The sequence below is a fragment of the Fringilla coelebs genome (assembly GCF_963513975.1).
Source record: "Fringilla coelebs genome assembly, chromosome: Z".
NCBI classification, from domain to species: Eukaryota; Metazoa; Chordata; class Aves; order Passeriformes; family Fringillidae; genus Fringilla; species Fringilla coelebs.
Genome location: NC_140031.1, coordinates 69,711,146 through 69,734,504, shown reverse-complemented (window position 1 = coordinate 69,734,504; position 23,359 = coordinate 69,711,146). Strand labels below are relative to the sequence as shown.

The following is a 23,359-nucleotide window of genomic DNA, read 5'->3' as shown; positions in this document are numbered from 1 at the left end:
CTCTCTGGAATGCAGGGTAGGGCTGAGAATCATTATGAAATGTCAATAAGGATAGTGGCTTACTACTCATGGCTCCCACAGACTAGGACAAATTTTGCATAGTCACAACAAACCAAAGAAATGAAGAAAATTATTTTTTCATGTGGTCACAGTATTTAGAGTCTTGGCTAGGCAAACAGTGACATTTAAAAAAAAAAACAACACTGATCCTACACTAAACTGTGTGTACCAGATGGAAATAAATGGATGGCTGCAAAGATAAAAATGAATTAAATATTGAGAGTGTACAAGCCAAAAATGCAACTACTTCAACAGGGAAACATCTGTAAATAAAGACTTCACTCACAAAAAAGGCATCCCAAATGCTTGAAAAGCACATTATTCAGAGGGATCTAGGCAGAAAGCCCTCAGAGGGTGGCTGTCTTATTTCTGTATATAGCAAGGCCATAAGGACAGAGCCTGGTCTTTCTTTCAGCAATGACACCAAAGAACAGACGCAGCTTGAGGAAGAGCAGAGATCAAGCTCACATACATACAGACAAAGCATACTAGAGAAGAGCAAGTACAGGTAAACATCCAACATTCTTTGAGTATATGACTGTATGTATAACAGGGAAGATTTCAAGAAGTATTTTATAAAAGAAAAAACTGAAAGGGACTTTTAGGGGCAAAAAGCCCGCCTTTTGTAATCATGTACTTATTCTTAGGGCCTCAGAATACTCTTTAATAAAAGCTTTGCCAGAGCCACAAGAGGCAATTCTGCAGTTATCAGCTACAGGAATATTTTGTACAGGAGTTTGGAAGAGAAATCACAGTTACGTATGCTTTGATAAGATTGCTTGGTTTAGGGAGAAAAGGCTTTTTCCTACTGAAAATCTTATCCAGTTAATCAATAAAAAACCTCAAAATAGTGTTCTAGACTTCTTGATAATCTACATGAAAAAATTATGGAATGCGTCCAATAGGATCTCATCTTGTCAATAAGACAGGCAAATGTTATCTGTTATGCAAAATCCATTTGCTAGGTGAGAAATACAGGAGGACTATGGCATTCAGGGGGCATATTAGACAGATGAGCTAATACACTGAGATAAAAGAAATTTGAAGACCAGATCTTAGGTTAGAACCACCTATTTCCATGAAAAGCTGACAATATCCATAACTGTAGACTGAATTCTCCCCTTCTGGCAGAAGAGACTGATATTTGCTTTTCTATCACATATAGGCAGAGAAGACAAACTCATTTAATTGGTGACTACCTGGCTTCTAGAAGTTAAAAATCCCAGAGAGGAGAAACTGGATGACCAAACAAACGGTGGAGCAATCAAACCCTTCAAAATCCTCCCTGCAGCGCAGTGCAACAAGAAGACACTCAAGCTAGCAAAGACAGACTGAAACAGCACCGAAAGGAACCCTCAGAAAAGGAACTGAGAAACCAGAGGTCATCAGGACAAGCCAATGACCTGTGACCTAGGAGAATGTCACTTACACAGACAGCAGACTGCCAGATATAGTCTGTTATCAAATAACACAGATCCTATGGTCTTGTGTAGTTTGAAAGAGTATTTCTTGCTCTGTTCTCACTGGAGCTAGCCAGCAAACTAGAGAGATGCTGGGTGAGTGACAGGAATATAAAAGGCTGTGCACTCACTAAAAAAAAAATACCTGAATCAAAAGTTAAAAAAAAACTAAACCCAAACATTTGGAGGAACTCTTTTCCATTGAGTTTTTTAGTACAAAATATGAGTGTGATATTGTCAACATGTCAACAGCTATCAAAATACACAGAAGACTGAAATGAGATGGATATATCAGCTCTCAGATTCTGGGATATTGCCACAAATTTAAGTTCACAGACCTGAGGCTCCAGGCTGCACATGTAGCCAAATTAGCTCCTCTTCTGAAGATAAATGTGACTTATTCTGAACTAAACAGAAAGATGGCTGATGGAAAAGGAGCAGTTATTTTGCAGAAATTGCCTGAAATTAAGCAATTTTTAAAAAATAATAGTTCTTAATTTTGCTAGGACGTGCATTGAGTTTGCAAGCCTCCAATTCAGTCATAATGCTAGAAAAGGCAAAAAAGAGGAAGGTAGATTACAAAGGCAGATGCTATCACATAGTTTTGGGGATCAAAGTTCTTTCTGATAGAGTGGCTAGATGATGTATACTCAAGTTCTCAAGAATGACTGATGTTCCCTGATTATTGGGCAAGCAGGGAAAATGAAGGAAAAATATGGCAGTGATAGAACAGGGGAGCCTTCAAATTCATATTTAGTGCTTAGAAAATCCTAAAACTTGGTTTGTTGATGGTTACCAGGAGAAATATCAGGAGTTCAGAACATATAAAGAGATAATTGCCCAGGTTTGCCTCACCAACAACATTTCAATCAACCAGGCTTTTGCTTTTAAACAGGAAAACATCTTTATGCATTGAATAGGAAATTATTCTAGTATCATTGTGAAGATCCTTTGTGAGATGCACAGGTCTGTGAAAGGATCCTGGTCTTGGATCTGAAATACAAAGGTTCTTTTGATGTGGAAATCTCAGGCAACATGGAAAGAACAAACAATGATATAGATATAACTGATTTGACCAAGTCCCTGTCTCAATTCAGTGTTAAGTCTGCTTTGTAAATAAGCATGGACTAAAGGACCTTCCAGCATAAAGTAACCTGTGATTAAGCCTTGAATTGGAATAAAAATATGTTGCTTTCATATCCAATGGCTAGTCTGAAGACTCCACTTTCTAAAGAGTTAAAATAAATTGCTGCTGTAATATCTGTTCCCCTCAGCTCCAGTGGAATGAATTCCATTGTACAAGATCCAGCAGCCTTGTGAGGTAGGTTCTGCTGAGCCTGGAAATCAGCATTTTTCAGAAACAGGACAAGAGAACTATGGGTCAAAGGGTTCAGAAATCATCTTTCTGTACTCCTATTCAAGAGAAATAAGACAATCTTTTTTTTTGGAATGATAGTGGGGCAGGAGGCCTGGGGAGAAGCTAGCTAGGAATTTTAAGGGAGAAACTGGAACAAAATAATACCTCCTTGATCCCTATGGTATATTAAAATACTTAACATCAAAACAGGTGCCAAAGGGTGGAAATAACTGGAGATACACCTTCACAAGAATATTTACTGGCCTGCATAGAAAATGGCATGGTATATTGCAGCCTGGAGGCACAAAGCATGGGCAATTAACTTCTCCCCTTGTAGACAGGTAAAGCACTCCTAACCATTTTAGTGGCCAGGAAACTTCTGGTAGTGCAGCACACTGTTGGTCTGGGTGCCAAAAAAACTATGCCCACACGTGAAATGTTCTGGATTGGTCTAAAATTTAAAAAAAGAAAAAGCCCGCAGGAAAAGATGGCAGGGGCAATCTGCTATTGTTTCTCAATAGCAGACTGGCCCTCATCTGGCAGGGTTTGAGGTTAGACTGAGATAATATCATGTATTTCAGCTCTAGCACTAGAGATCCTGCAAGGGGAAAAAAAAAAATCTGTTTTCTTATATATTCTGTTAGTACATAAGTACCTATGGGAACAAGTACATACACAGAATCACAGAACCAGCTGCCTGAGGGAGAATCAAAATTTCCTAGTCTGGGTATACCAAAAACCATCACTTTGATACTGAAAAAAACTATTTGTAAAACAAAAAAATCAACTACTCACATTGATCCCACAAACATTTAGCATCTGATGCTTTGGAAAAAAGTACTTTGCTCTATTCCCTATTGATACCAAGCAGGGCTAGTAAGAAGTCATCACATATTGACTTGTCTTGAATATACAGAAGAAAATACAGATATTTAGCTGTTTCAAAGTTTATTGAATACTGTGAGATTTTTTTCGCACTGATGTACAAAAAACCAACTTGGATATTCTTCACAAAGTCACAGGAGTTAAAAAACATGGTTTGTCTTCATGAACAGGACATTTTATTTATATTTATTGTGAGGCCCAAGGAAATCCCCTCCTTCCAAACTTCATTAACACCATCAATCAGTCAAACACTTCAATGACATTTAAAAAAATTAAGATGCTGTCTTTTTCCCTGGTGCCTTGCTTTCTGTTTTGATTTGGAAGGAAAAACAAAGGCCTGGTAGGTGACTGTCCTGTCTCTCTAGACCTGCACATGGAGCCCCCTCTCTGTGCCCCTGTTCTGGACTTTGCACTGTTGTAGTTCAGCACTATGGCCAGGCAAATTATTAAAACAGACAAAGCCAAACAATTTCTGAGTAATGTAGAACTGAAAAAAAAGTAACCAAAAGACTTATTAGATGCAAAATCAATCAGTTAACAAAGGCAAAGAAAGCATATAACTCTACTCATACCAAAGGAAAATAGTCCAACATAAAAAGCAATTATTCTTTGCAAATTTTGCTGTAAAACATAGGGTAAAGGAGGTAAGGAAAAAATCAAAACAATAAAACACCTCGCCAAAAATCAAGAAAACTGCCTGCCATTTATCCTATTGCCATTTCACACATGGACTTAGAAAGTTAGTCAATCCACATTATACTAAGAACCCTGAACAGATGGCATTTCTTTTAAGACAGAAAGCATTAGCTCAAACTGGTTTAGAAACTACTATAGAATTACTCTACTATTCCCAGTGGGACAATTTAATTAATGTTATTAAAATGCAAGCCAAATGAGCCTTATGGTGAAGCAAAATATTAATGAAGCAGAATTTTCAGAAGTATAACAATTTCATTTTTATTGTATAAAATGTTACAAAAGTTGACCACTCTTTTAATGTTAACTTAAAATGCAGTTTAATTTCATTTTTCTTTTCTAATTGTGCTTGCAAGCATGTGACACTTTTTTGTTTAAACCGTACCATTTTACTACCTCAATTTGTTCAGATTATTTTCTTAAAGCAAATTACTTAAATGTATAGTTAAAATTACATAACTGCTAGATTTAGTGACTATTTTTAAAAGCAAAAGATGAACCAGAATATAAAATGAAATTAGTTAAAGCATGAACATATAGCCAGTGAAAGGTAAAAATCCAAAGTGATGTTGTTCAAGTATTCACAGATAAAAACACAATAAAATGAAGAAATATGAAATGGCATATATAATGAAGGATAAAGAAACCCCGATGAACATATCTGAAGTAAATTATTACGGGACTAAATATACTAAATAGTTCAAACCTGTAAAATCAGGATAGACTGCTAAAAGAAAAGGAAACCGTTCTGTTTCCTTTCAGATTGATTTACACAGATAAAAGGGAAAAGGAAAAGAAAAAAAAGAAGACAGAAAGAAAGCCAGACACCTTTCCCTCCTGCCAAAAAGTAGAATGATTACTCCTGTATTTCCTGAAATGGTAAGCATAGAGCTCATCGTTGGCCTTATGTATGCAACTTGAGTTTACACAAGAGAAACTCAGAAGAAATATGCTGCCAACTAGCTAGCTTCATAAATGTTCATTATTTTATCTTTTGCTTTTTGAAATATCGCCCTTCCAGTTCCAAAAGGGAAGTAGTAGACTCCATATGGTAATGAAGTCACTGTAAGAACACTGCCATTTCCCAATTTCCAGTTTGGAAACTAATAGGAGTATGCTGTTGCTCTCCAATAATTACACAGCTAAAAATACAGATAACCCTAGAGAAATAAATCAGAACAGTTCCTTACTGCTCTGCCTTTATAGTCACGAATTGGGAGCCAGTATCTTAATTAAGTATGCCAATATCTGCTTAAAAAGTACCTCTGAACCAGAAGCAACTCATTCAGAATTTAAAAAAAAAAAAAATCAGAAAAGTGAAGATGTTTAAATGAATCAGAACACATTTTCATCATAGAGAGTAAAAATTAACTTATTTCATCAATAATGAACAGTCATATCTCACTGGATTTCTGGCAAGGATTGCATCTGAATTTTTTTGGGGGGGGAATCATAAATATTCTCTAGATTTTCACATTTCCAAATTTCAATTGCGTTTTTACTCTTATGTAGAGTTAGGAAGTATGAGCTTCAGTCAATTATTTCAATAGCCCATGTCATTATGCCTAGCCACACAGCTTTTATTTCAGTTTTGGGGACAACCAAAACTGCTCTTCCAATCTGCATTTGCCAAACACTTTAAGGTACTTCAAGATTAGAATTTCTTTGCAAACAGAAAGTTTACCTTGGCATCTCCATCTGGTAAGAAGAGATAAGCTCCACTTTTATCTCGGTTACTGGTAGTTCCGTACCAAGCAAACTCCACCTTCATTTGATGATTTTTACCATCTTCCTTGGTGTTTATTTTCTAAAAGGACAGAGATTTATATTAGGTTTCCATAAAGCAGCACAAAAAACAAAATATAGTGTTTTGAAATAAAATATAACTTACCTCCAGTAATCCAGACATTCCAGAAAGCCACAGTTTCATGTATGCATTTTCCAAGATTATATTATCCACAGAATGCTCCATCTCTTTTATCTTGAAAACTCTATCCAGCTTCTCCTGTCTGCTATTCCTTACATATATGTTATAGTCAGCTAAAACTGCTTCTGAACTCTCATCCTCCAGAAGCTGGTAAACTCCAATTCCAAGAGGAGGCAAATGTGCCACAAAAGACATCTGTTGGGAGCAAATAAGTAGCCATTACTAAAAATAGCAGAATATCAACTTTCTATACTGAATTCATGTTCAGAGCAACTACTTTTGCTTGAATAATTTTAGGATGGATGAGTTTTCCCACAGTCCATAAATAAATAACAAGAATTAACAAACAGAAATATCTGCATGACTAATTTGCTTAGCATCAAGATTACCATTATATTAATGCAGTAACAATTTTGAATCTTCTTAAGAATGTTAGCTGTGATATGCAGTACTGAGTATATTTGCTTTTCATTGAAGATGCATGTGTACTGGATCAAGTGCACACAGACTCTACTTATCACTTGATTTTGAAATTTAAATTTAAAAATGCATGAATTTAAATTACTAAGTATAAAGGAAGTGTCTGATTTTCAGTCTTTTTTTAGGAGCTATAATCTGCATAGAAGAGTAGTATACAAGGTACTTTTCCCAAGCAATTTTTCTAGAATTTGAAGTCCAGACAAGTAATTTCACTTCCTGTTCTTCAAGCAATAAAAGTACTAATTATTGTGCTGGTTTTGGCTAGGATAAACCTAAATTTCTTCACAACAGCACTTTTGGTGCTTGGTTTCAGTGCTAACCACTTTGATAACACAGAGATAAACATCTCAGCTACAGCTGAGCAGGGCTCATGCAGCATCAGGGCCCTTTCTGCTGCTCCCCCAGGGGGGAGGCTGGGGGTGCACACGGAGCTGGGAGGGGACACAGCCAGCACAGCTGACCCCAACTGACCAGAGGGATATTCCAGACCAGGTGACATGATGCTGACCAAAAAAAAAAAACCTGTGAGAAGAAAAAGGAAGGGGGGATGTTTGGAGTGATGGTGCTTGTCTTCCCAAGTCACTGTTCCATATGATGGAGCCCTGCTCTGCTGAGGATGGCTGACCACCTCCCCAGCCTTGGGACACAGTGAATGAATTCCTTGTTCTACTTTGCTTGTGTGCACAGCTTCAGCTTTACCCACAAGCTTTCTCATCACCCAATTTTTTCCTCTGCCCCATGGGGTCAGTGAGCGAGCAAGTGTGTGGGGTTGAGCTGCTTAGCAAGTTTTACCCACAATAATTATCCCTTTGGAACACAACTGAGACACAGCTATTGAATTAGCTCCACAGAAATATTATCCTGAACCAAGTTCCTACGTCAACAGGAATCAAAACATAAGCCTGAAAGCAATACAGTGTTACTATTGCAGTCATACACCATTACAGTTTCATTAAAAACTTAATGAAATAAATTTCTGATGTGTGATGTGATCATGGAGGACAATCTTCTATAATGATGTACAACTCAAAAAATCTTAGAAGTTTTTCTTCAGGAGGTGGGCTTGAAGATATCTGTCCAGCTTAAGTATTTGGAAGGGAAGAGGACATCTAAATGTAAATGCTTAAGCCATTTCATGTACAAGACCTTCCAGCTGGAGGGCTTGAGAACATACAAATGTGTGTGACTGTGTGTACAGATTGGCACTTGAAGGAAGAAGCAGCTCAACAGAGAAAGTGAGGGGAAAAGACACATCCAGTATTTTCCAGTCATGCAGTTGAAACTGATCCTTTAAACATAGTAAATTATATCACAAAAGTTTAACAGCTTATCAGTTTAAGAAACATTAATGCTAAGCACATGTATGTTGAGTTTTAGGGGGTTTTTTGTTGTTGTTTTGGATTCTATTTGGTTGGGTTTTTTTTTACTTAAAATTACTGAATTAATAGTATTGTCTACAGAGACTAGAATTGCTCATATATGAAGAACACTTTCCGTTTTCTTCAACTAGGAAGCTACAGTACATATCAAAAACCATATTTTAATGCTTTTTACTTAAAATAGGGTACCTGATAAGCTTCATGTGATACTGTAGTTGCTCCATCCCAAACAGCACTAATCTGGACAGCAACAGGTTTTCCCAAAGGAGACAATAATTTCACTCTGGGTGAATTCACATTGATGGAAACCACCGAAAATCGCTCTTGTTCCAAAGGATTATGTATCAAAAGGTATCTGAAAAAAACATATTTACTAAATTATCTTTTGGCAAGCAAGCTTCCTCCTTCAGGTTTAATGTTACTGCACATAAATTTTACATACAGAGGATTAAAACAATGTTAGAACAACAGGTACATACCACAACAAATAAATATACAAAACATAACCAAGAAACAATGGATATTTAACATCAATTATGTGCAGGTCTTCTTTTCTTAATGCTATTATTTGTCCAAGAAATATTGGAAATTCCTGACAAAAAATATACCTATTTCCTATTGTAATTGCTAAAGAATTGCTATTAACAGGTGCAAGCACAACCAAGATACTTAAGGGCATTTTAATGCATTTTTCAGGCTGAACTATCAAATTCTCATCCACAATTGCCTCTTTTTAACACAACTTAGAAAAAATGAGGGAAGAAAACTGGCTCTCTCTATATATATTCGTTAAAGGAACTAGTTTCTCTCTCCTATAAGGGAAAGTACAAAATTATTTAAATTCTAATTTAGCATCATTCACTATGGCAACTGTTTGCATATCTTCTTAATAGGTACATATGGAATAATTTTTTTTTTTCCATAGTCTACCATTTGAACACAGATTATGCTATTAACCAAAAGAATCAGGCCTGAGCTGAAGACTGACTTCATTAGCCTAAATATTTTTTTATTATTATTACAGGTTCATGTATTGTAAGGTATAGAAAAACAGAACTATACTAGAACATTTTTGATTCATGCATCTGTAGGACTATCATTGTACTTCTTGTCTTTTCACTGAGAAACTCAAAGAATCCAGTATTTTCAGCTGTTCCCTTAAGTTTCCCTCTGTTCATGTCATCCTTTAGAAGAAGTCTTTTACAATAAAAACTGCTCTTGCCAAAACTTCTGGTGTCTTCTTAACTATATACAGCAGAACCAATACTCTATCTTCAACCTCCTTAACACTCCCCACTGTAAAGCAGTTTACAGTCTCTTCACAGGATCTGATTTTTACATCAGTTCCCATGAGATCCATTTCTTACTTATCAAATCACTCCTCCTGCATTTCTTCGAAGTAGACTCTCCTTCTTCTCTGCTCTTTGTTTTCTGTGCAGATTCTTCTGTGCAGGGTTTTGTCCATGGTTTTATTTCTTTTGCTTTCACATCTTAAACCACAAATTCAATTACCCCCTTCACAGACCAAACCGCTTCACCTAGAAATGCCTCCATCCATCCAACCTACAAATCTCATTCAGAATCCTGACCAGGCCACCATTTCCCCCTTGTCTTCTTACTGCATCCTTTGTTTGCCTGCATCAAACTTGGCTACTAAATTTCCCAGCACTTCACTGCTACCCTATTGCCTCACACTCAGTAGGAAATGAAAGGTCAACTCCAACTTCCCATTAGTTGAATAAACAAAATCAGAGGGTTTATTAGCTTTTTATATCAAGAACTTTTGGATTACTTGCTATACATCAAATCAGCTTCCCATAATGAAAATATTTTCCTTTTAACTCCTTAAATTCCTGTACTGAAGTATTGTTTAATCATGACTTCTAAGTATACCAATGATTTTCAACGTGCATTTGTGTTCACAACCAAAAATGCTTTTGGATGCTGTCTTTTGTCCTGTTTCATGCTGAAGACTCCTAGATTACCAGACAACATAATAGTTAACTATATTCTGGGTTAGCTTTCAGAGTCTTTAAGAACTTGTGCAAGACTTTCTGACAATCTCCCTTAGACTTGGGTAGGGCAATTTACACTTCTGCTTATGTGGAGCTGTCTTCTTCCAGAGAAAGATTGTAATTTAAATGTTTTGGTCAACCTCAATAGGTGGTTCTGTTCATTTGTTTTGGTTTTTTTTTAAATGACATTCGTGGAATTAAAAAACCTAGCTAAATCAACTCTGCTCTCAGTCTCAGCCCATTATAAATTAGGAATAGAGATTATATCAACTTTTTTAAGAACTCCTCATGTACTGTGAAAAAAAGAGTGTTAAGAACTTTATCAGAAGCAACACAGATTGAGAAATGATTGAACACCAAAGCTCAAAATAAATCCTCATTCTCATCCATGAACAGAACACCACATACTTTTTTTCTTTATTCTTCTTGTACAATTGAATTCCTGAATTCTTATGCCTCCAAGTAAAAGGAGACCTTATGCCTATAATAATTTTTCAGTAATGCTACACATCCTCATTAAATTTAAATTATCTGCCAAGCAAAGAATGTATTAGGGCAAAAAATATTTCCAGAAACTTTGTTCACCTTCCCATAGCTACAAACATATTTCACAACTTTAATTAGGTGCATGACAAATTTACCTACAACAAAAGGTAAAGGTAAACATAACCCTCAGTCTTGTGAACTGTCATATCATTATTATATTTCATCAGGCTATTTTTTTTTAAATTGTATTTGGATTTAACAAATCTATTGTTGTATCAAAATATATATATTTTTTAACTTCTTAAATCAATGTATTTAAAGTTCATTATGTATGTGTAGAGTAATAAGAGGAGGCTAACAATTGCAGGGCAAATTTTCAGCATTTAAAATGCAGGAGTTTGGACTAGATACTCATATTTTGTTTTGACACACTATTTCAGGAGGACTTTTGTATAGTAGTTATACAAAGCAAGACATAATTCTTGTGCATATACAAAAGCACTGACTAATACAATTAAATCACATTACTTCTGAAGTACCATTCAGCTCCCACCCTTAAATAATATCCCACTATAAAAATTGTAGATTTTATTTGAAAAAAAAAGAGCTACACCTCCCTTAAGCTGTACTTTTGCAAAGACTATCACACAAAAAGCTGTGTACAATTGCTTAATGCACTGTGGTTGCATTACAGAGAAAAGCAACCTGATAATATTTAAAGTTTTCTATCCCTTAAGGCAAAAACATGAATATTACTGTCTTTCAAAAAAGAAAGCAAATATTTTATTTTCATTATTCAGGTCACTGGTCTTTGGCAACCACACCAATAAAACTATTTAAGTTTACGTCTTTCATTCAGTTAAAGACTGAAGGGTTTTAATGGTTATTGGTAAAATTAATATGAAAAATTTTCTCTGAAATATTTTACTTTAGAGGCACCATTATGGCCAAGAGTCAGCCATAATTTATTTTGTTTATTCAGGAAATCTAAAATGCTAAAACTATGTTAAAATAAACTGCATTGGTACAAAAACTATGACTAAACCACTCACACGGAGACCCCGTATTTCACCTCTGCACAGGGAGCAGGAATTAACTGTTCCCAGCCTATTCAAAAAAGAGAAGTGATTGTAGATTTGAGCTCTCAATCCTAAATTAGATGCATCACAAATATTTGAAATTTAAGAAAAGCAAATCCTAACACCTTTTCAGACACTTCTGGAAAGATATACCATGAATTCTTTTACCTCATACTTTTTTGGGTCTCTGAAATTCAAAACAGGAATCTTTTAGTCATACAAGCATGACCACCTTCACTAGATAACCTACTATTAATAACATTAATAAACTCTATTAAATGTATGCATACAAGAATATTTTGACCAGTCTTTCCTGTAGGACAAGATTTAACTAGTTGTTGAACATTTTCAGCAAGAGCTGGAATGCACCTCTCCCCTCCAACCCCACAGTTTCTTATTTCAAATACTTTCATATTTAAATTAAGAAAATATGTAATCTGCTGTAGCTATACTTACAGACAAAAATATGAATAAAGATGATTTATTTAGATCTCTAACAACTCTCACCTCTGCCTCCTAAAATAATATTTTTTCTTAAACAGAAAAGCTTCAGTATTTCAAAAGATCATTGTCTTCTGTTCCTCCAATGTGCATAAACATAGAGACATCTATGTTGATACACACATTTATTGGTAACACCTGCAAAACAATTACCATAATCACCACTTCCTTTTGAAGTTTGTTCATCCTTCCTTCACAAGGGATGCATTCAACTAAGGTGAGAAACCACAACTCACTACTTGTAAATGTAAAATGTTAAATGTCAGAGCATTGTAAGTGACAAGGGCTTATCCAAAAGGGCTTATGCCACCTTTCAAGGCACTTGGGATTTACAGTTCAAGACAACAGTGTCTACTGTTCAGCAGAGTAACTTTATTCAAATACATCTGGAGAACCAATTCCTTGAGGACCTCTAGCTCAGACTGACCAATTTTACTAAAATTTCCACAGCAAAACTTCTGAGATGGATTTAAGCATTTCCCATTATAAATGGTTTCACCAGAGTCAGTTCTTTGGACCCATAAGAACAACTTTAATGCAATGTTACATGAACAACACCTTCAAAGCTAATTTGTTTCTTTCACTCTTCCCCTATAAAGGCCAAGGTAAAAACCACCAAAGTGGTGAAAAAAAAAATGCAACAAGTACACCCAAAACTGAGAAAAGACACAAGCCATGAAGCTAAATTATGTACTATTATCAGTGGTCTTCCAGTGAAGAACAAAAAAGAACAAACAGACCCATGTGAGTTCTGAAAGGAACAAGACAGGAGTAATGAAAACAGATTTAAATGATTTACGCTATAGAAAAAAGGAATTTAAGTAACTACATATTTTAATAGTCTCCAGAGAGGCTGGTGGGTTAGAAATCCCAATTCAGCTAGAAACGTATCCTGAGTTCTTGACTCTGATGGACTCTGATAGACTAGAACTTTAAAATTATAAACAAAAGTGAAATTCTCTTAAAAAAAAAAAATCATCTCACTGTGTAATAGAATGAAAACTGTCTCACATCTTAAGATTGCAAGAAAAAATTACTGTGAAAGATGGGAGAAGAGTCAGTAGATCTAATTACTGAACACTGATGAATATGAGGTAGAAACTAGGGTTTAATATTTAAAGTGCATAAAGCACTGCTTGCCATGGTAACTTCCAAAAATACCATTAAAAATTCAAAACTTCTGATGTATGGCAGAATTTCAACAAAAAAAACCCTCAAAATTCCAAGAAATTGAGAATCCTAAGAAGCTGTCATGAATTGCCATTACACAGATGCACGTATTTGGGGATGGAGGAAGAAATATAATCAAGACCATCTATTTGAACCAGGCATTTATCTGTCCATTGTGCAAATATGTACAACCTCCCCTGAAGAAAAGACTACTGTGATTCTTGCATTGAAGCCCAAGAAAACATCAAGGTTCTTAATCCCCTCTTTTTTTAAAAATACAGAATAAAACCATAAGTAAGTTGAGCACAAAAATTACTCCCCTGTTACTTATAAAGCTCTCTCCTTTCTGTAGGGGGCCCTGGGGAAAACATAGAATAAAACCGAATATTAACCATTCCCTTTTCTTAAGAAGAGAAATTCTACTGAATATTTACTCAAACTGATCAGTAAAAAAAAAGTTAAGTCAAGTTACTTAGCTCTTTTCAAAACTCTAATGGTCCCTCATGCAAGGGTCAAGGCCTCCTCAGTCAAGAGCATTAATAACATGACATTTTAAGTACAGGTCTCCTCATCCATTTTGTATGCTTTTCTGCTAGGAATTACTAAAGATAACCTATAAAATATAATTATAGAGCCTATAAAATAATTGTTCTGGAAATAAATTCCATATATACAATTTTCAGGATATTACCTGTTCATAGTGCTCCTCTGGTTATACAAAAATTAGACATTTTCCAATATCTCAATCCATGTTCTGTTCTTAATATTCCTTTAGGAACAAAACTCATCAAAAGCCAACTGTGCAGGCACATGATTGTGACACTCTCCTTGGCAGCAGATTAATGCTTTTTTTCCTACAGCTCTTCTATCAGTTACTAAATTGGACTTCAGAAACTGTGTGTTTCACAGCGTTTTAAGACACTTTTCAGTTCTATTCAAAATTCATTTTGTAAGAAATTTAGGCAACAGAGAAAGTTTTGGACAAAGTTACTCAAACCCTCATGCATGAAAATCTTCTGACCAATGTCCTCCACTTTCTGAAAGTATTTGAGTCTGACTCATGCTAATTCCAAAGAAAATTTGACTCTGCAGGTATTTTAAACTATCCTTATTTCCTCCTCTATGAAATGAATATTTATTTCTCAAATGTAAAATATTCTCATGATTTCACCCAAATTATACTTCTACTCCATGCTATTGCAAATGCTGAACTTTATGTCTCTGTGTACCTCGAACTATTATCAGTGACATTTGATCCATGACCTTCTTTCAACAGAGGGAAACAAAAAAAAAAAAAAGAAACAAAAAGTATCAAAATCAATTTGTCAATTAATTTTTACATAAAACCACATAAGCCCCTAAGGAATTACTTAATGTATTTGGGAACAAATATGCAATGATACTTGTCCAATAATACAAAAATAATTTTCTTCCTAGTTCATATTTCAAAAGGGAACAAAATCAGCAATACCCATTAGATACATCAGAGGTTTTTCTGGGTTTTTTTCCAGAAGGGGAAGAACACTTCCAGTGTTAAATCATGCCAACTAACTTACAGAAATCTGATGTTAGGGATTTAGGGCATTTCTTTTAGAAACAGAATTTCTGGGGGATGAGGAGAGGAAGGGGTGTAGAGAGACAAAGGTAAAATGCAGGATTTTCCAGTATGAGGAAATTCCTTGACCCTTTGCATTCCTACAGAGAAATGATCTGTTGCTACCAATCTACACAGTTAGTACTAGAAGTTACTGCACTGCTCAATACTCCTCACCACATGTGAAACCCACCTATCTACAGTAATGGTAATTTTAAAAAAATCACCAAAAAGATGACCTCCACAACGCCCCCAGATATACTCTGCAAACATTTAATGCATAAAACAGTAAAAATACCAGCACTCAGACAGTCTTTCATCAAAAGTGATACAAAAGCACTCCAGCTTTTACAACAGATTTGCCAGGTGACAAAATAACTTTTGTAAGTGGAAAAAACCTTTTTGTCCTGAACAGAAAATTCAGTTTTTCTGGACAACAAACAATAAATTGCTGTGCTTGTGCACATCATCCCTAAGCAGAAAGGTTCTGTCATTGCAGCTACCAGCTTTTATACAAACATCACGCAGCCTTTAAGATCACTGGAAAGTCTTACATGTGTTGAACCAGTCCCTTTTTCTCTTTTACTCCACCTGGTCAAACAGAGACCTATGCACAGAACAGGCTGTTCTATAACCTTAGGACATGCTAGGTACTACAAAATACCCCTTTTCCACTGTGACTCCCAAGAGTAAACTGAGGAGACAGAGGAAAATCTAGATATTAACAAAACCCCCTGTGGACTAGGAGGTTGCTGTAGCTTGACCTCTTAGACAAAATGAGAAATCAGAAGGCAAACTTTGAAAAACGTTGCAATTGCTATTCTTGAAAAAGTCCAAATTTGATTATATTGTTTTGCAGCTCATGCACCAGTTTTTCTAATATAATATTAAATTTTTAATTATTTTAAAAAACATTTTCTCCAGTTACATCTTCCTATTTTCCACTGTTTGTACAATGACTATTTGTAACAAACCTGCATGCATTTATAGACTTATCTTCCTTATTATCAGTGTTTCCAAACTAAACAGATGATGCTCTTTCAACATCTCCTTGGGTGTTTTCTTTGACTTAGTGCTCCTGTTTTCCTATTAATTCTTTCCAACTTCTCACCCCATATTTTTGATGAAGCCTTCATCACTCTTGAGTATAACACACTATTTCAGCTGCACTTTACAAAGAACATTTCCACTTAGATCATCCAAGAGCAAAATTGCTTTTGATACCATACAAGTAACTCTCTCAATTCCATCTTTGTCATACCTAGTCTTCTTCTGCTTCACTAATGTCCATTTGGTCAGTCCACACCTTATTTGTCCATGTGATGTGCAATACTTCCACTTGCCTGCTTCTTTGATTATGAAATAATGTCTCCAGTTTACCAAGACAGTTTTAAATACTAATCCTATATAGAGTGGTTGTTGCCAGTATGACATCAACTTTTGTAATCTATTTACATTCTACTCTGTTAGCATGACAGATAGAAAAGAAAATAACTTGTGACTTTAATATCTTGCCTAAAGAAATCCTTACTTTTTTTCTGGCCTTACTTTGCACAAAAAAATTCCACCCTACTCAGATCGACACCAAAGGATTTAATTTGAATAATATGTGATATCCAACATTTACCAACGAACATTTATCAGTAAAAATTTAGAAAACAGTTAGGCAACCAGCAAGTCTGTCTATTAATTGAGCGAAGGTAGCACAAAGTTAAGGTCCAAGTAACATATGAAACTACAGTGAATTGCGCTTAAACCGCATCAACACACCTAATTATATTGAAATATTTTCAATAGTTTCTAGAGATTAAACATACCGCCCCTGAGATACAGTAGATACTGAAACCATTTGCATCCATAACTATACAGTCCTAGACATTTAATTAAACTGAAAAGTCTTTTGTTTATGATTAGGACCTATGCTCTCAGATATAGTGTTAGATGTAAACACAAAATCTGGGGCAGTAAGAATATGAGTGGTTTATTAAAAATCAAGTTAAACAAACAGCTTTCTATTAAGTCAGAGAAAAGCAGGTTTTTCCCCAAAAGAAGATTCCAATACCTTCCCCCAAGTCTTTTAATTAACTGGATAAAGTCAAAAGAGATTTATCAGTTTACCTAACAATATAAAATAAATAATGCTAATACGTTCCTCTACATCACATCCAGATAAGCATCTCATAAATTCATCAATACTACCACAGATGTAACAAGAAAAGAAAATCATCTTACATCAAAGTAGCAAATTATAATCCATTTAAACTGTTTATTCTAGAGTAGAATATTAATCTTGAATATATATAATAAAATGTTATCATATATGAAGAAATAGTGTGATTTTTCCCTGTTCTTAAATAAGACATCTTTTGCAGTTTATGAATAATAACCTTCATATGAATTAGTAGGATAGTAATCTTAACCTCAAATTACTAGCAAACATCACAAATTTGTGTTACTTTCATAAGATGTAAAAAGGTGGAAACAGAACCTATTATCCAGGGATCAGCTTTTCATTATACTATTAAACTGGTGACATCAAGAAATAAAGAGATACTATCAATAAATAAGTAAATTCACAAGAATCTACTTCAGTAGAGTTGCAACTAACACAATATAATGCCATAATTATAACAGAATTTGAAAAGAAACATGTCGTTTAGAAATAGAGCTACGCTAAAATTACATGTTATTTCTAAAGGTAGTAATGTCTGACAGTTCTGGTTAACATACAAATGAATAAAACCAGTGATTCTGTGCTTAAAAAAAAATAATCTTAGCTTGACATTTCAGAATCACTGTCGGAGTACCCTTCCTAGTGACAACCCCACATCTGAACTTCAGACTCATTAATAAAGCTGAGACAACATGCGTTCCTATGAATTCTCTCCTTTATAACTCTGCAGAGAAATCTTTATAATATCCATTGCTCATGTAAAAGGCGCAGAATTAGGCAGACAATGGGCACATAATTCATCCCTCCACTCCCGCAGGAAACAAGACCTTTGTGTGGCTTTCTCAAGAACAAACCATGGAACAACCTCAAGAAAACAGCATTCACAAAAAACACAGACAACAGCACAGCAAGAACTATATATTTTGAGAACACGAAAAAAATCAACATCAACCTAAGACAAGACTTTTAAATGTTATGTACCTACTACATATGCCAGATACACATAGTTCCTATGATTTAATGGATTGTAGTGGCACATATATCCTAATCTGGAGCACATAACTACTCTCCAATTAAGGATAAAAGGATTAAGTCCAAAGGCACTATTTTAAATTTTTCTTTTACCACAAAGTTGTGAGATGTTCTGAGGTCCAAGATGGGCTTGAAGCCCCCTGACTTTTTCAGGATCAGGAAGTACCTTCACTAAAATCCTTTCCTTGTTCCTCTTGTAGTGCAGGCTTTATAAATCTGCATTTAGAAGGGAAAAAAAATCTGGTTCAGAAGAGCAGAAAGACTTTTAAGTATTCCATATCACTTCAGTCTGTGCCTTGAGAGCCTTGGACTAACTACAATATTGCCTCAAAGTAACTCCTGTAAAAAGGCTGAAGGGGCCAGTGCCTGGAAAAAAAAGAAATAATACACAAATGTACTAATATACTGAAAATATGTATAACCTACTTCCAAAACTTGTTCAACAAGTACATGCATATGATGCAGATCTTTCAGCTGTATTCAACCATTCACTACCATGCTCCTCCATAATGGTCACTTTCTGTGCTTTGAAAACAAGCTCAGGCTTTTCCTTCCCCTAGAGTATGTTTAGTTCACCTGTTCCTTCTGCATTTCACTACATTTCCGCTGCAGTGTTCTCAGAGGAAACCAGAAATTTATTGTAAGACCTGATTGTCATATTTTATTTAAATCTTGTAATTTTTTTATAGCTACCGAAGCATCAAACACCTTCACTGTCTGATTGTACTGGCACTGCAAACCCCAACAAAAGATGCAGATATGCCATGCATTGAAATGAAAGGACTAAATTTGTGCAATTTAGAAAAACAGCAAAGATCCTATGAATGCTAGAAACCATGAACTTATTTACTGGTTTAATTTTGCAGTGGCCATTTCAAAGACAGTCAGTAGACAAAAACATTTAGAACAGACTGTCATTGGTTCATGCACAGTAAGACAGACCAAAAACTGAAAAAAAAGTTGGATGTATAAGAATTTTTATATGCTAAAAATTAATCTTTAAAAGTTTGAAACGTAACAACTTTTAGAATAACTTGAATTCAGAAGCATAGCATTCAAAAACTGAGTTTTAAAAAATAAAAATTAATTTCACAAAAAGCTTTGAATTACAATTAATTGCAAATCAAAGTTGCTTTTTTTATTCTTCATAATGAAAACTTATTGTACCTCAAAAAATGTACCACTGTTCAATTTTAAAGCTCTTAAACAAAACCAGGCATTCATCTCTCAGCTTATTTGTTGTTTTGCTTTTAGACTTCATAGATAAACTTTTTAAGAGATGTCAATTACCAGTGCCTGGTGTCACTTCTGAGAAAAGCCTGTATGAATTATACTTTTTAATGTTTTTTTAACACAAAAAGTAGAAAACTCGCACAGAAAATACAGAAACCTCTGAAAAACTATTATGACCTTACAAAAAGAGTGAGAATAAAGAGATCAAGGTGCTGTGAAACTCCTCCATACCCCTCACTTCCTGTCCCATTAGACATTGTCAATGGAGAGTTTGCTGGTTTGGTCAGAAAGATATTTGCTCAGCTAAGTTCCACCTAAAAAACAGAATGAACGTATCATGCTTTTTTGTTCAATTTGAATGAACACCACTTTTAACAGAATGATTTTTACTGAAACAGTTATTTCAAGTTCACATTTAGTAACATTTCAAGATTCAGATGCCTGAGTTATCCAGAGTCAGCCAAGCATTTCATTGCCTCTGCAACAGCTCTTCCATCATGAAAACCAAGGAGAATGCTTTTTAAATGTCCAATCAAGTTAGTAAAAATGACCTTGAGTTTACTACAAACAGGACATGCTCCTGGTGGTTACAGGTCACCTGAAATCTAGTAAATGAATCAGGCAGCTGAACACTGAGATTAACGCTTTAAATTAATTTTCAAAAAACCATTAGGCTGTATCCAACCTAAGCAGCCAGGGTATTGGAAACTAAAGTTCAGGCTCTTCATATATCACCTCTAAAGTGTTTCCTAATTTTTCACCTATTTGAACTACTGTGTGCTTAATAGATGGGCTTAATTAATCATTGTTTCCTAATAGAAGCAGTGAGTATTAAGGCTTAACTGAATGAGTATTCATCCTGCCCACCTCCCTGAAAGAAACTAATACAGAGGTTTCACTTAAACAAGCACACAAGGCTGAGCATTTTGGAATCACTATTTCATCCAATTAAAACTTGAAAGTATTGGTTTGGTCAACATTTCTTTGTTTGTTTGTTTTTTCAAGATCTGTTTTCTTCTCTGGGGAACAGGTGTGCATATTAACAATGCATGAGTTGCCACAAATATTTATGAACACATCTTAAATGTTATGGTATTCTTTTCTGTTTTCTTTAAACTTGTTTTTTTTTCCTTCACTGAAGTTTGCAAATACTTTTTCTTCCACTGTCCTTTCCTTTCCCAGCAGTTTTGGAGTATTACTAGGAATATGCCTCTGAAATAATGCAAGCATAAAAGGCATTTAAGAGGTTTATTATTAAAATGTCAAGTGCTGTTGGGGGGGGTCCTCTCCTTGTAAATACATTGGAATAAAGTTTAGATAGATTGTACCAAAATTGGCAACCCAGGTCTAAAGGGGGGAAAAAAAGGAAACAAAAAAATCACCAACCAAGCAAAAGTTGCCAAATAAAAGAGTATTAGCCTGATCCAGTCACATTCTAATCACATTCTAATCACAAAGACACAGTTAAGGCATGTGACTAACAAAATTTCCTTCTCAAATTATTCTTGCTGTAGTCATCCAACCAAATACAGTACCATACACACTGCTCCATCAAGAATTTTTGACCTAGGTACATTATTCTCTATCACACATTAAAGTTAGCAGTATAGTTTTAATTTCTGCATTTAAGTGCCATGTTGAGAAAGCAGTGAATACCCTGCCAAGTGAATTTTTGAAAAGATTATCAAGTTGAAAAATTATAGAGGTAAATTGGGATTTTCTTTCTCAAAAATACCACGCATTTTGGACCTAATAGTATAAACACAACTTATGCCAAAACTTTATTAAATAAAACTTTATGCCAAAACCTGCTCATGGATAACAAAGTCAGGATAATAGCCAAGATTATTTTGTAGCCTCTATTTGAAAAAAGGAAACATTCTTTTATAAGGTGAGTATCACTAAACTGCTTTGACAGACCTTTGAAGAAATTATTGATATCCACCCATAATTAATCCCCTAGGCAACCTAAATATTTCAGCGAGTGGAAATAGCTAGCTAGGCTATTTTATAGTCTGCCAAGCTATAAAACTGGCCTGATAAGAAGGTTATCATATCATTTTGTTCCACTAAGATCAGGTGACAAAAGTTATTTGTGGTTGAATTATAAGAATAGCTGGTTTAGTACAAAAAAAAATCTTAAATTGATGACTTTTTAAAATTTTTCAGTACCATAGTATCTTCAGTTCAGATAGGATAGAGTGCAGTGGAACTCAGTATTTAAACTACCCAAGTAGGCACATGAAGGTTGAAGAGTTAAAACAAGAAGGGGGAAGAAGATATAAAACCTAATTGCCATTGTTAGGCCTTTCCACTATGATTCACCATATTGTGCCAAACAAGACCACTACAAGATCCAAGCTGGTGCAGACAGTCAATCCAGTCAAATCCAGTCATTTGGTCGTGCAGCATGCTCCCCTGCAACACTGCCTCCAGAAAACAGCACAGATAGAAGCAGCTGGAAAACCCTTCCCATCACGGACAGCGTGCCCTTCATCTGCTGCTGACAGCCCAAATGGAGCACGGGGGGTTCAAACACATCCCCCACCCACCAAGTCCAGTGAGGGCAAGTCTTTTGCCATTCAGAAAGTATGACCTCTGGTAGACTGTTCCTGAAAACCTATTATTACACTAAATAGCTGGGCAGCCAGAGAGTAGGAGTCAGCATCCAATTTATCAGCACACTCAATGGGTTTGTCTCCCAAGACATGCAGTAATTTTAAACTTCAGAACAAGACTGAAGTAGTTCCATATCTAGTTGGATATTATCCTGTGAAAGCTCCCCTTTTCAGCTGAAAGAAATATTTTTTAAAAAAGCATGCAACTTCATTTATCAGTTAAAAGGGATATAGTGTCATTAAAGACTCCATAATTTCAGTACTCAAAAGCCTGATCACAAGACCACTTAGTCATCCTGAGGTCATGGAGGTCAAAGATCTAAAGTATCCTGCACACCTCTTTCATCAAAATTAACACATTACTTAAAAAATACATTTATGGATTCATAAAGATATCACAACAGCACTACAGAGAAAAGATGCTCAGGTGGGGGCAGAAACAATACCAAATACATTACAGGTGGCACCCGCTTAGAAGCAGTTTGAAATATAATTCTCAATTACACAACAATATGGAGATACTTCACACTAGAACATTAACAACTGAAAGATAGATCTCTTCCTGCTTTCTTTTTCTTCCCTGTAAACAAGTTGTCCTAGCTCTCTTGTCCAATCAGTTTTCAGTACTGACTACAACTTTCATGAGCAATGAAGAAAACACTTAACACTTAATTAAAAAATACCCTAAAGGAAGGATGGATGAAACAGGCAAAAAGCACACTACCAACTATGGTCCTGTAGAAAGCTGGTTATATTTGCAATCAGTAAAATAAGGGAAAAAAAAAACTATTGAAATTTGAAAAGCCATGATGAGTTTCCCATCAGCAGTGTCCCTCTAAAAGCACAGGTGATATGAACCACACTTATGTAAGAATTACCAAGATAGAATACAGATTTTTTTTTAAATTCTGACAAATAAATGCAAAAATATAAAAAGCTAAATAGCCAATAAAAAAAACCTAAATAGCTAATCAAAATCAAACACCTTGCCAGTTACACTGATTTAATTTCTATGCCATATAATGACATATTAGCACACACTAGCAGAAAGAAATCCAGAGATTCAATTACACAGATGGATGAATAATAAAGAATATTCTGAACAGAAGATGAGCAAATTACAAAGTTTTGGTGAAAATCAACTTTTAAAATCTGCGGATGCCCCAAAATTTTAAATGGAAAAAAACCAGTTTGCTTCTTAAAAGCTTTAATGT

The 23,359-nt window shown here is 35.1% G+C and overlaps 1 protein-coding gene across 1 annotated transcript in view; it reads right to left on the bottom strand.

Annotated features, from left to right (window-relative positions):
• MAN2A1 (mannosidase alpha class 2A member 1) overlaps window positions 1-23,359 on the bottom strand; it is a 108,301-nt gene that overhangs the window by 29,557 nt on the left and 55,385 nt on the right. Inside the window, exons 13-15 of the mRNA XM_084225816.1 lie at window positions 8,434-8,599; window positions 6,350-6,580; window positions 6,143-6,265 (exon numbers count right to left, since the gene is read on the bottom strand). Of these exons, the coding sequence (XP_084081942.1) occupies window positions 6,143-6,265; window positions 6,350-6,580; window positions 8,434-8,599 (520 nt within the window). The remainder of the gene's footprint in view (window positions 1-6,142; window positions 6,266-6,349; window positions 6,581-8,433; window positions 8,600-23,359) is intronic.